The sequence below is a fragment of the Nilaparvata lugens genome, chromosome 9 (assembly GCF_014356525.2).
Source record: "Nilaparvata lugens isolate BPH chromosome 9, ASM1435652v1, whole genome shotgun sequence".
NCBI lineage: Eukaryota > Metazoa > Arthropoda > Insecta > Hemiptera > Delphacidae > Nilaparvata > Nilaparvata lugens.
The window spans coordinates 33,709,464-33,724,440 of record NC_052512.1 but is presented as its reverse complement, the minus strand read 5'-3'; the positions used below and the strand labels follow the sequence as shown (position 1 = coordinate 33,724,440).

Here is a 14,977-nt window from a genome sequence, read left to right as displayed (position 1 = left end):
ATTTGATAATACCATTTCAAATACGTTTTTGTACTTTCTATTAGTTTTTTCTGCATCGTTTTAGTTCTTTCTCTTGAACAGATTCTATTCTCATTTAGAAATTTTATCCTTATGAAGTCTGTGGAAAGAACTAACAGCTTCTTTAGGAATTTCAGGATATTAACGTTATTTTATCAACAACTCCTGAAACATAGCAATGCGAACCCATCAACGGTTGCCTAGCTTTATCACAAAAATAAACAGTCTAGATAAGCCCTAAGAATATATGAACATCATTTAAACATTATAAAGATTTTTATTTATCCCAATTATGATAAAAAAATAGATAATCATGACTTTTAATGACTTTAATGCTGTTATTTTATCAAAAAATAAAGCGCATTACACTACTGTACTGTAAAGTAGTTGAATAATTTCATGAATAATTAATGTTATATTATTTGTGAATAATATATGGTATTTCCTTTGTAAATTTGTGTCCCATGAAAATAATCAATAAAATATACTAATAATCGTCAATAATAATAATAATACTGCACTGAGCAGAAACAAAAACACAATACAAGAGCAACGTGTTGGCACTACGCTTTCCAGTAGACAACTGAAATAATTATTAGTAACCAGACAGTTCAACGTTCTAAAAATAACTTGTAACCATGGTGAACAGTTCCATGATTTCGCTAAATTGGTTCTAGGTATATGTCAATTAATAAAGTCTTAAACAAATATCATTAATACAAATGCTTGCAACTAGCATTCCGGGCGACGATACAACTATCAATTTTCACAAACAATTGTCAAATAATAAACAATCATTTTTAATATTATCTTCCAGAGTAATTCAAATTACTGTTAAGGAAATATTCATTTCAACAGGTGATATGATTTGGAATGTGTGGAGTATTCTGTATTAATTGACTGGTATATATGAAGTAAACCTAATTTTTTATTGGGAGGAGTTGATTAGTCATGTCGCACATATATGTGCCACCCAGGAGCGAATGTGCTATTAGTCGAATATATGACATTTTTGGTTATGTAAATATGGATGTTACTTATTTTTATTGTATGTTAATTTTTATATGTTAGCAAGGTTAGCGTTTTAGGCAATATTTACACTGCACTGTAGTAGATAGCCGTATTTGTTTTTCAAACCATACCTGTAGGTATGTAAATAAAAACAGAAATTCAAGTACCCATTTTAAAATTGGCATATTTCTTTTTAGAAATAAAAATATTAGAATAATATTATTTTTATTTTTCTTTGATTTCTATTCTCAAGTATTATTCAAAAGTAGCCCTAAAGAAAAGAGACTATAGGTATGTTTTATCCCAGTAATGCGTTCACACTAACTCACTTAAAGTTGCAACCATATTAGTCCAGTCAATATAGACATGAAAAAGAGGCCTGCTAGTAATTTATATTTTATTTCTGATTTTTATACCTATATTTTTTAAACATCAATGAAAATTAAACTTGAACTTTCAGCAGTAAAATTATAAAAACATTTTGGGACATATTATTCATTATCAAAATTTGGGGATAAAATAGTTTTGGGCAAAGCCTGCTATTCTTTCCAAATTATATTTTTATGATTTGTGATTGTATCCACAAAAGGATAAATAAATTCAGAACCAACCAATATTTGCATGATAAATAATTGTCTTGTTCTATATTGATACAGAGTGGCCCAAAAACCTTGTATTTTCAATGAAATGGATATTTTCAGAAAACATTTTTTTAATAGTTCAACAATACTATGAAGAATCTATCCTCTAAATCTCAAGGATTTATCTTTTATCGAATTTTAAATGTTCTGTCCCAAAAATTCAAACTTTAGGCTCTCATATCTCAAAAAGTAATGATCGGAAAAAATGATTTCCTAGAATACCTTTTCATTTTGATAGGTTGATGATATACAAACCGAAAAACTTTGAAAAATATCACCAGTATAAATTTCATTTTTAGCCTTTGCACAACCTTAAACCGACTCTAGCCGCGGTTCACACTTCTGCCAGTTCACTCATTCGTCAAACTTCTTATAACATATCCAACATTATTGAGATTTATTGTGACTTAAGTCTCCAATATGGTTCTTTGGAAATTACTATACTAATTTGCAGCTTGTTTTACAATAAATTTTTGCTTCATATGAAATTAAAAATCTGAGCCTATTCAATTATAAAGTTATCATTTAAAAATTTTAAAACTGCTTTAGTGATTAGGAAATAGTATAGTGCAACTTACTGAAAATGGTTTCCATCAGATGTAGAAAGGAGTTTTAAATCTAAAACTGTAGTTGGCAGCATATTCGTCTGTCATGGTGGATTTTGGTATATGCGTCTGCAGTTCTATTCCCACCTTTGCCTGAAATCAAATGATACATTAAATGTATGAAAGCGATTTTCTAATTGAGAGGAATTTTATAAGTGATAGTAAATGATATAACAATAAACCAATACAAGAGAGTTTTCAAGGACCTTACATAGTACTGAACTAATTATCAAATTGTAGCCTATCAATAAGAATGATTGCTTCTATTTACAATTTATTTAAAGTATTTATCAAGGGGGTTATTTTATACTGGTCATATTGGAATAAATATGGTTTCATCTAATCAAAATATAAAAAAAAAATTTAGTTCATGTCCCTAACAAAAATGTAACTATAGTCCCTAATAATTATAACTAATAATTAGTAGGTGGTGTTATGAATAGTTCTATTATTGTAACATTTTACAATAGCTTCTTTTATATCATAACCATCCATGATATTGAATCAATCTATTATAATATTACTGAATCATATAATCACTAGCTTAAAATGTATTGAATCATGAAATTAAAACTGTGTCACTAACTTGATAGTTTTTTACAAGTTTGAAGTTAACCAACAATGGTAACAGTTTAATCAACTATTAGACCCGGTTGCACAAAAGCCAGTTAAATTTTAACCGTGATTAACTTCACGAGAACCAATCAGAGAATGCGTTTTTGATAAAACGGCTTCTCTGATTGGTTCTCGCGGAATTAATCACAGTTAAAATTTAACCGGCTTTTGTGCAACCGGGCCTCAGTGTTTGAAAATGATAAACATTCAACTTATATACACTAAAAATTGCAATTACTGTTATATTAGGGTTATTAATAGGGCTTGACATAAAATCTTAAAACTGCTCCAGTAATTCTTGAATATAGGCTATTGTAGGTAGCCTAAGTTTGTTTGTTAAGGTTACAAGTAAGTTTGTTTATGTATGTTGAAAAATTTGATTATTGGAGGAGATAGAGTGCAACTTACTGAAAATGGCTTTCATCAAATGTAGAGAGGAGAAGAACTTTTTTCAAATCTAATCCTTGGCATCATATTCATCTGTCATGGTGGATTTTAGTATAATATGTATCTGCAGTTCTATTCCCACCTTCGTCTGAAATCAAATGGAACATGTATGAAAGCAATTATCTAATTGAAAGAAATTTTGGCTAAAGTGCACGTCCAGTGCCAACATACCTGTCATCAAATTTTTGGTTGGGATCGATTTAGTAGGCCTATGATATTTTGAGCACAAAATCAAAAAATTAAACGGCGGTCACTATTGTTTTCAAAATAAACTAAGTTCAAAGTAGCACAACTTTACATGCATTTAACCTATGCTATAAGTAGCAACCATAAGTAGCTAAGGTTAGGAAAAGCTTTAGGTTAATAAAGCTTAGGTTAGGAAAAGCTTTGGGTTAGGAAAACTCAGATTGGGAATATCTTAATTTGATGATTTCAATAATAAAATGGCTGCTACTCATAGGTTAAATGCATGTAAAATTGTGCTACTTTGAACTTAGTTTATTTCAAAAACAATAGTGACCGTCGTTTAAATTTGTGATTTCGTGCTCAAAATAGCATACTTAATAATCGATCCCAACCAAAAATTTGATGACAGGTATGTTGGCACTGGACGTGCATTTACACCGAAATTTTGAAGTAGGCTAAGTTAATAATTTAGTATGGTTTTAATAAATTGATAGTATTAAAACAATAAACCAATACAAGGGAGTATTTAAGGACCGTACATAGTACTGAACTAATTATTAAATTGTAGCCTATCAATAAGAATGATTGCTGCTATTTACAGTTTATTTAGAGTATTTCTCAAGAGGTTGATTTGATACTAGTCATATTGAAATAAATAATGTTTTATCTAATCAAAATACTGTATTCAAAAAGTTAATTAGGTCAAATGTAACCATAGTCCCTAATATGCCTATAAATAACTAATATTATTAGTGGGTAAGCCTATTCTGGTATTAGCTTTATTATTGTAACATTTTACAATAGCTTCTTATATCTTAAACATTCATAATAATTAAATCAATCTATTATGATACTACTGAATCATATAATCACTAGTTTAAAAATTATTACCTAAATCATAAAATCAAAACCACACTTGATAGTTGTTTTACAAGTTTAAGGTACCAACAATGTTAACAGTTGGTTAAATCAACTGTTTGGGTTTAAAAATGGAAAAAATGAACTTATACACACTAAACATTGCAATTAATGTTGTATCAGGGTTATTAATAGGGCCTAACATAATTATTTACCATAGTGCTTTTAAAAACAACATGTGCTTTACAAATTTATCTGGGGATGGGGAATAACGCTTTTCTAAAACTAGGCTAAACAGCTTTGTTTAGTAGGTAACTTCTGTATGCTATTAAACTTATCAATAAATATCCTAGACATAAAGGAATGATCTTACCTTAATTTAAGACCTTCAGCAATCAAAAATTATCATCAACTTGATGATGCGATAAAATAAAGGATAAACAAACAATGAATGAACTTCACCTTCAACTACTGAAAACTGAAGGAGACAGGACAAGAGGACATCTTTAATGGCTGTCACTCAAGCTCATTAGTGCACAAGCATGAATCACCCCGGGAGTTTCAAAGTTATTGATATAGACAATCTTTATTGTTAACATTAAAACAGTCCATATTTCTGGGACGGATTAATGATTTCTTTATGGGGGACATTTGTGCTTCCACTGGAATAATGTTGGAATCAATAAAATAGTACCTAGTTTATTATTATTTGAATTTAAAACTTGAAAATTATTTCATAGGCTTGGTGTGTGACATGATTTTTAGCACAAACTGGAATCTAATTTGAAAAAATGATATAACTTTTTCAATTTTGGATGGAAACATTTGAAATTCTAGGACAATGTTTATAACATGAACAGAATCGTTAATTATTTTCTTCAAAATTCTCCATCATCAATTACCAATTATTTAAAATTTTAAACGTTAGTAGCCCGTCAACGGCCCGTCTGACGGGATTTTTGCATTGAGAGAAGTGCTGGAAATCTACTTCTGTAGCCGAATAAGTGATAAAAGACTGCTTTTTTGAACATTTTTAGGAAACTTAGAAATCGATCAAATTTTTTCCAAGTCCTATCTGGATTAAAATTAGCGCAAAAGGTCTATTATATCATCAACAGTACCGTACATTGTAGACGATTTTCGCAAGAGACAAAAAGTGTTTGAAATTTAATCCTGCATCCGAACTATTGATTAGAAATACAATTTTTCGACTTTTTTTGGAAAACTTGAACATCTGGCAAATTTATTCTAAGTCCCTGTGGATTTAGTGCAAAAGGTCAATTATATCGTTAACAGTGCATTTTAGACGATTTTCGCAAAAGACAAAAAGTATTTGAATTGCAATTCTGCACCCGAATTGATTAACAAAAAGCTTGAAGTGAGACTTTTTGGAAAACTCAAAAAAATTTCAGTCTTAATTTGTGTAAAACATTTTCTTTATCTCGATAACGGTGAGTTGGAGACGATTTTTGAAGAAGATAGAAAAGGATTGGAATTCAATTCCACTTAGGAATTAGGCCTATTGGTCAGAAAGCCTAAATTGAGACATTTTTAGGGATTAAGTTACACAGGTGAGGGGGGAGGAGACACCTTCTGAAAAAAATGTTTGATTTTCACTTATAACATTTTCACTTAGTGTGTTGACTGGGTAGGTACTGTAGAAATTCCATACTGTACCAACCTTTCTAACGTTTATTTTGGTAAACATTTCTAAGTTTATCAAACGTTGTTTTCATAACATTTATCAGCAATATACATTCTAGACGTTTATTGAACGTTTATAGAGTGAACGTTCATTTTAGTAAAATTCCCTAACATTTATTAAACGTTGTTTTCATAACGTTTATCGGATTTATACATTTCAAACATTTATCAATTTATTAAACGTTTTTTAAACTTTTTGTGCTGTGTGGGATGAACACTACAGGTTGATCTCCTCTCCCCTGTATTAGAGGAGATTTTGGAAGTGACAATGAGAAATAGACAATGTAAAGAAGACAATGTAAAATAGGCTACTCGAGGATTGTTCGACACTCACAATAGAAACAAAATTCAAGGGAATACGTAGCAAGCTATATTCAAGATCGATTCAAATCGGCTTTAACCAATACCTACTATTACTTCAGGCCCCACAACTGATCTCTAATAAACTATGACGTCATCACATGTAGATCATCGATGATCTACTGGCGGTAAGCAAGTGAAATAAGGGCACTGATGCTTGTTATCACATCTGATATGGTAATCAACAAAATTGGAATTACAAATTCAATTTTCACGGTGTTCCATTTCAATGAATATGGTTTGTTTATCATTCTTCTAATATTTGTTTGTGAAAAGTAATAATGAATTTGGGGTTTTAAATCATTGGGATACTGCTGTGTACCTAATTGTTGCGGGAATTATAACAAGATTCCAAAAGTTTCCATACGGTTTTAAAGTTTAAAACGGTTTTTTTACTTTTTTGAAAGATGATACTTTGAAATGAAAATGGATACGAGCGATAAGAAGAAAGAGCTTCAATTCTACAAAACAACGGTTTACATGAAGTGTAGAAGAACAGTGTAAATTAAGTGTGAGTGGAAAATTTAATTAAAGTGTGAAAGAACAGTGTAAATAAAATGTGAAATAACAGTGTAATTAGAGTGTGGAAGAACAGTGTGAATAAAGTGTGTGAAAGAACTTTTGAATTAATAAATTAAAAAGTAAATGCAAAGTGTTGGAACTGCCCATAAAATCATAATATTAAAGATTTTACCTAACTGAAAAACATCTCCTGATGGGTTTCTTTGTACTACAGATCAATTGTGATCAAGTTTGTGGGAGCCTCTTTCCTAAAAAAGAGTTAGGAAATTTGGTTTATCTTTGATTTACCTCTCCTTTGACTCTGATACAGGCTATTATTAAGTATTTTTGGTTGAGATGAATTTATCAATAGCTCTATCACTGAATCGAGTAGGACTATGTCTATCAATCTGAAAATATGGATAAATTATTGCATTTGTGGAATAAAGTGTTTTTATTTCAATAAAATTACAAGTGTCTTTAATTTGAAATTTAGATAGTATTCCATCCAATAAAAATCGATACAGTAACAAAAGTTACATTGATAAGCTAGTAGAAACTACTACGATCTAGGAAGAATCAATCTATGTTATGACGTCATTAATTAGTTGTGGGGCCTGAAGTAATAGTAGGTATTGCTTTAACTGACAAGGGTTATTCAAGGCAGAGTCAAGACTTGTTTGACTCATGCAATAAAAGCTAAATTCGAACGAATACTTTCGAGCCATATTCAAGATCAATTCTAATCAAGACTGTTAGCTTTGACTGACAAGGGGAATTCAAGGCAAAGTCAAGACTTGTTTGACCCATGCAATAAAAGCTAAATTCGAACGAATACATAGCATGCCATATTAAATTTTGATTCCAACCAAGTTTGTTAGCCTTGAAAAACAAGGATATGCTGCTTTCGATTCTAGTATGGATCTAGCATGATTGTTTTCAGCTGGATTCAACTTCAGCCTTGATTGACAAGTGAAGGCTGCTTCTAATTCAAGCCTTGAATCAAGCCTTACTGCTGACTGGGTCAGCGAGTTTCCCCAGGGATGAAACCTAGTGCAATCGAATTTTTATATCATAAACCTACTATGTTCTAAATTTCGTGAGAATTGTTAGAGCCGTTTTCGAGTTCCGGTGAAATACAAACATAAACATCTAAACATTTAAACATCAAAACATCTCAACAGAAATCGCTCGTTTTATATTATAGGATTTAGAATACCTAAGCTTGCCGACATTATATATTGTATGAATAAAATCGTTCCAAATTTGTATGAATGTTTAGGTACCAAACTTGCTATGCAATATTCTTTTGCAATAAAGAATTATCAATTATATTATTATTCAAAGTTTTATAAGTAACCTTAACATTTAAAAAGCAAAGCCAGCCTTACTTATCTTTCAATATCCTATTATAGTTATTTGTGCAACTAGTGCACAAAGTGACAGTTTGCTGCACCGAAAGAAACGTTTACGCCCGAGCCGTAGGCGAGGGCGGAATGGCTTCTTGAGTGCAGCAGACGAACTTTGCTCACGTATTTCACATTAAACTTTTCCCACAGTTACCATTGAATGAGAGAAGTGGTTGATTAAATGATTATGGGTAAAATGATGGCTGAAATGCATTGTGTGTGTGATGCTGTTATTAATAACAACCTTACCATTCATTAAAAATTAATAATCCAAATGAAGTTGAAAATTCTCAGCCAAAGTTCCCATTTTTATTCATTCAAGAATCATAAAAAATACAGATAAAACAAAAAATTCACATTCAAAATACACGCCAACAGCTTGTTAGCTGAACCGAGCTGCAAAATGGCTGAACACAAGATGGCTGAACCGACAAGCGCGCGACCTATCGGGAAGAATCGTACCTAAGTTTGTTTCATCCTGCTAAAAATTACTGAAACACGATTCAGAAATTTAGACTTTTGCTCAATTTACCGAGAAAAATGCTCGATGTAAACTGAGAAATATTTATAAAAATAACATAGACAACAGAGAATATTTATTGTAGTATTGTTATGTTTTTTATTATTTCTATTTATATGAATATCGAACGGTAATCATTTAACCTCAAAATTCGAATTTTATAATGTAAATTTGCTACTTTTCTCATTTCTTGCAGTTGAAATAATAATTATCAATAGAAAAGAACTATTATTTATTATTAAATGATGAGAATTCGTAAATAATGATTATTTAATTATGATTTAGATGAACATTATTCTTGTTTTGGATTTCTAGATCAGGATTTTATCATAAATGTAGGGTAGCCATTGAAATGATTCTTATCTAAATCTAACCACAGTCATTGTTACAAACTTAATTTTTGTTTTCGTGCACTAATCCTCCATATAACCCACCAACTATTTTGTGTTGCCATGTTGCAAATCTGGAGTGCAGAAAAATTTTTTCCCGCACTAGAGCGGAAAAGTGAATCTTTGCGTTCTGTAATCAGTGCAGGAATCGTCACTTTTCAAGGTAACTGTAGGAAAAAAATATTTGTCATGGAGTTTTTCCTGATGTAATTTAGTACTTTCTACTCCTCCCAAACAAGAACGGGTGCACTGCTAGTCTCAAAAATGATATCAAAAAGATACTTTATTTCTATTTTAAAAGAGATAAGGAACGATGGTATATATTTTTACAATATTATGAAAACAGAAAGAACTCCTCACAAGACCAAAGGTAAATAATGTCATTTAGAATATTAGAATGTAAGATGTGAATTTTATTGTCATACACTGACTAATGTTGAAAACAAAAGGGTTGGGAATTGGGGTACTTTGGGGGGGGGGCATTACACTTGAATTGGGGGGGGCTTGCGCCATTGCCCTTGGGGGGGCTGGGCACCCCTGACCAGTATAAATTGAATTATAAGTTCTACTCACATAATATATATTATATACACTAGGGAAGTTTTATGTGAATAGATAAGGACAACTATTATTGTTACATGAGTATTTATTGCAATCTAAAAAAGTATGAAAATCAAGAGTAAGAATTACCAATCATTGAACCTTGTGGTGATTAATCATATTTGGAAAATTCATGCATCTACCACTGAGCTAGAGCTGCAGTTTGAACCTAGCATTTTTGTGAGCCGGACGGCATTAACTTTTTGCGAATTTATTTGCAAAATAGGGATTTTAGCAACCGCTCTTACAAATATCAAAAATACCACACCACATATGAATGGGCAAAGATCTACGTCTTTACAGATGAGAAAGCCAATCAGAAGGAAGCTTATAAATTGTTTAAGGAAGAGATGAAATTTTTCTGAAAATCACTCTCTCTGGCTTGTGATCTCGATCTGTGAGGAGCACATGGAGATTAGGGTTCTTTCTTCCTATTAATTTTTAAAAGCATCAAGCCAATCCCTATTTGAATGTTAAGTATATGTAATTAATGTTTGATTATTTGTGAACTCAGTGTTGTTAAAGAGTTCTTAACTGTAATTTATTCCCATAATTATATTTTTTAATACTGATAGAAACTTATAAGAAATCTGGACCATACACGAGCCCAGCGTAGATGAAAGGACCCGGCTAATTAATTATTGGAAATAATTAATTTACTCTACTAGACCTTCAAGAACATCATTATAGTGAGTGTGCAGAATTTTTCTCAAATGAGCTCATTTTAAGAAGGCCTTTAGCAGTGAATTGGGGAATTGATCAAAGTGCTATATAAATTTATTCAAGTTAAGAAATTCGCAACGTGTCAATTATTATCATATAAGTTATAAAAACTCTTTTATGAATTTATTGATTTATGTAGGAAGCTTATTTCCATGCATGGCACAAACTCATAAACCCTGAGATTTTTAACTTGTTATTTTTATTAATTATTATTTGTTCATTGATCAAAGTATGTCCTGTTAAATCTACAGACCGAACAGGTTTTAAGTTGTAGAATTCTGAATTGACTTGAAGTCCACGAATCAGTATTAAATACATATATATAATTTTAAAGCTCACAACTGTGAATGCTAATAAACCTTGTGATAATTATTAAAATATTAAATAATTTATTTATATTGGAATTATAGATATAAGAATATTTTATATATACTATTTTATGGGAATATTTTTTATGTTTTATGTCAGCATACAAAGTCTTAGAAGTTTTTATTATATCCTAACTCAACTCATGATATAGCGTTTTCTTGGTACCAAGAAAAAATCTTCTGCAGCATATAAATTCAGTGAATCAATTAATATTGATCTTATTCAGAGCATTTATTACTTATCATCCTTTGATGATAGACACACTATTCAGCCAGAAAGTCTTACTGATAATTATATTAATAAGTCCACAGTATATCATATAAGGATCCAGAGAACTTCAAGATCTGACGTTGTAAGTTCCAAGGAATTTCAGAAAGGTAAATTGGTGAATACCTGTATTCATGACAAGCGTTTTAAAAATCAACTAGAAAAAACCATAGTTGGTCTTCATTATTCTCGATTGGATACATGGTTACTGGTAATCAGTCACTAACTATCTTTTTGATTTCCTTATTGGTGTTCTTCCGGAACTTCACGGAAGCAGCGGTAAGAATTATTAATCACCAATCATTGAACCTGGTGGTGATTGATTATATTTGGAAAATTCATGCATCTACCACTGAGCTAGAGCTGCGGTCTGAACCCAGCATATTTGCAAGCCGGACGGCCTTAACTTTTTGCAAATTTATTTGCAAAATAGGGATTTTAGCAACCGCTCTCATAAATATCAGAAATACCGCACCACATATGAATGGTTGGCAATTCACACCATTACATAATGTCACCCAACACGTGGGGCAAAAATCTACATCTTTACAACAGGTGAAAAACTTATAATCAATGCAATGACATAGGAAATGATTGAAAGACAAGTGGTAAGGTAATTTCAGGTAACTGAAAGTAATTGGGAAGTAAATGAAACTCAACAAAGTGTTTAGTGATTAGTTTTCATCATCCACAATAAAACCCACTAAGAGCAAATGAAGTGTTGCTCCGTAAGCACGGAGCACACTGGAGACGCGCCACGCAGCCGTGGACTCAGTGGAATTATTCCGGTTGAATATGTAAATAAGTTAGAATGAGCACACAGAAGGTGCGCCACGCCTCGCCGCGCCGCGCAGCCGTGGACGCCGTAGAATTATTCTGGTTGCTAATACTTAGCATGTAAATAAGTTAGAATGAGCACACTGGAGGCGCGCCGCGCCCCCCGCGCCACGCAGTCGTGGACGCAGTGGAATTATTCTGCTGCCAGAACGTTTCGGACAAAACGGAGCGGAATTTTTCGTGGAGCGGCGAGGCGCGTCTCCAGTGTGCGATAGGAGAGGAATTTTCCGCTGGGCGCCGCCACCTTTCGGGTGGCTCTTCGCTACCCTTGGAAGCTTTTGCTTTGGCTACCCTCGGTTAGCTCAATCTTTTTTTAGGTTATCACACTCAGTTTTGCTCTTCGTTACAAACTGCACAGATTTTTCGTACATAGACGAAGTTATTCCAGGTAAGTTTAAATTTTATTTATATTGTGGCATATTTATTCATTATTCATTTTTTTTATAATGAAGCACATATTGGGAGAGAAAAACTAAGAATACCTTGTACTATTTCTCCTCTCCCTAATGTTGGAAACATTAAAAGTCAAAATGAGGTTATGTCTTCTAGATTTTCACAAAATTTTCTGTCCAAAAATATTTTTATACGGACCATTCTTTTTAATCTAGATGTTCTAAATACCAAAATAATAATAATATAACACTCAGTTATTTTTAAAATAGAGAATATTCACTTATTACAGAAATTTTCAAACACAAATCGTGAAACAAACTTACTCCTAAAAGTACAGCTGATCATTGATTTATATACTATTTATTTACTGATCATATCTTCATTCATTTCAGCGTATACTAAATATATTATCTAAGCATTCAAATCAAATAAAGTTCGGTATATATAGGTTAGACATAACCTCGAACGTCACAAAATGAAATTGTATAGTTCACATAGTCTGGAACTACTTGAACTACAGAACTATATAATTCCAATCTTATTTCTATAACACACATTTCCATAACTTTCCATGAGTTGATTCCAGAGGTTCATCATTATCATCATTTATATATGTCATAGTATCGCCATAGAGAAACAATAGCGTAAGTAGATATCCCATGGTATAGGGCGTTTATGTTGCAACTTTTACTGTTATCTCAAGCCGATTACTGTTGATTATTGACGAATTTCACTGTTTTGTTGGGGTGAGAGTGCATAAACGGCACAATATGAGAGACTACCAGTGTCACACAGCTTCACGGGAAACTATTACATGTACTATCGGCTTGAGATAACAGTAAAAGTTGCGACATAAACGCCCTATACCATGAGATATCTACTTATGCTATCGTTTCTCTATGGTGAAATTTACTTCCTTTATGCTAGCAGGTCACCCGTGCTCCGCAAAATTTCATTTTAAGGCTGTGCGAAGGCTAAAAAATAAACTTTCTACTCGTGATATTTTTCAAAGTTTTTTCGATTTGTATATCATCAAGCTATCAAAATGGAAAAGTTTTCTCAGGAAAACATTTTTTTTCCGATCATTACTTTTTGAGATATGAGCGCCTTAAGTTTGAATTTTTGGGACTGAACATTTCAAATTTGGTGAGATATAAATCCATGAAATTTAGAGGATTTAGTTGATTCAGTAAAACAAAAATTTTCTGAAAATATCAGTTTTTGAAGAAGTTAATTAATTTACCAAGAATAACTCAACTGAAAGTTATTTTTAGTAAATTGAATAACTATCTTAAAAATTAATATTTTCAGAAAAGTTTTGTTTTACTAGATCAACATTACCATTAAGAATCTATCCTCTAAATCTCATGGATTTATCTCTTACCGAATTTGAAATGTTCTGTCCCAAAAATTCAAACTCTAGGCGCTCATATCTCAAAAAGCAATGATCAGAAAAAAAATGTTTTCCTGAGAAAACTTTTTCATTTTGATAGCTTGATGATAATATACCAATCGAAAAACTTTGAAAAATATCACGAGTAGAAGGTTTATTTTTAGCCTTTGCACAGCCTTAAAACTTGACAAACTGGAAAATTGAGCGAGTGGAATCTTGAAGTAGGCCAAGAACCACCCTCGGTAATTAAGAATCTATATGCAAAATTTTTAAGTTAATTTCAGTCATTGTTCATACGTGATGATGCGTCAAACATAATTGGTCTATCCTGCACAAGCAACTTCTTTCCTTTATTATAGTATAGATTATCCTTTCTTTACTCATGTTATTCTTTTGTTTCTCATCAACATTCCAGATAGATCAATTAGATTCCATAAAATTTGGCTCTATCAAAAGATGCTCTAGCAATCCCTCCACTTACATGATCATAGCAAATAGTGTATTACAGCATCAACAATCTTCAAGTTTATGAACGAAAACTTGAGTTTTCTCTGATTAGGTACAGTTACAGTGCCTATATGGCCCGGTCGCACAAAAGACTGTTAAATCTTAACTGTGATTAATTTCACAAGAACCAATCAGAGAAGGCTTTTTTGAAAAAAAAGGGAAAGGCCTCTCTGAATGGTTCTCGTGAAATTAATCACGGTTAAAATTAAACCGATTTTTGTGTTACCGGCACTAAATTAATCAATCAATCCATATACTCCCCGTATTTAATTGACGCCCAATTAAATACTAAATTGATGAATCTAATGAGAACAAATTACGCTACGTTTTAAAAGCTCTCCACCTTTGTGCTCATAGCGAATAGTGAATTACAGCTTAGAATAGAACAATCTTCAAGTTTTGATTGCAGTTAACTATGATTACAGGTACAGTGCCTATGGCCTGGTTGCACAAAATCCGGTTGAATTTCAACCGTGATTAACTTTACAAGAATTCAAATTTCTCAAATTCGAATTTTATTCAATCCAATTCACAATATTTACAAATTATGAAAAAAAATCATACAGATAAAAATATTAGAGTAAATATCGGGGACCGAACTTCGCTCTGGAGTACAAAAGCATG

General features: G+C 31.8%; 1 protein-coding gene across 1 annotated transcript in view; it reads right to left on the bottom strand.

Moving 5' to 3' along the window:
• Positions 1-2,263: 2,263 nt before the first annotated feature.
• The window catches only part of LOC111043637, a 40,359-nt gene continuing 27,645 nt past the window's right edge, over positions 2,264-14,977 (bottom strand). Inside the window, exon 4 of the mRNA XM_039435311.1 lies at positions 2,264-2,368. Within this exon, the coding sequence (XP_039291245.1) occupies positions 2,264-2,368 (105 nt within the window). The remainder of the gene's footprint in view (positions 2,369-14,977) is intronic.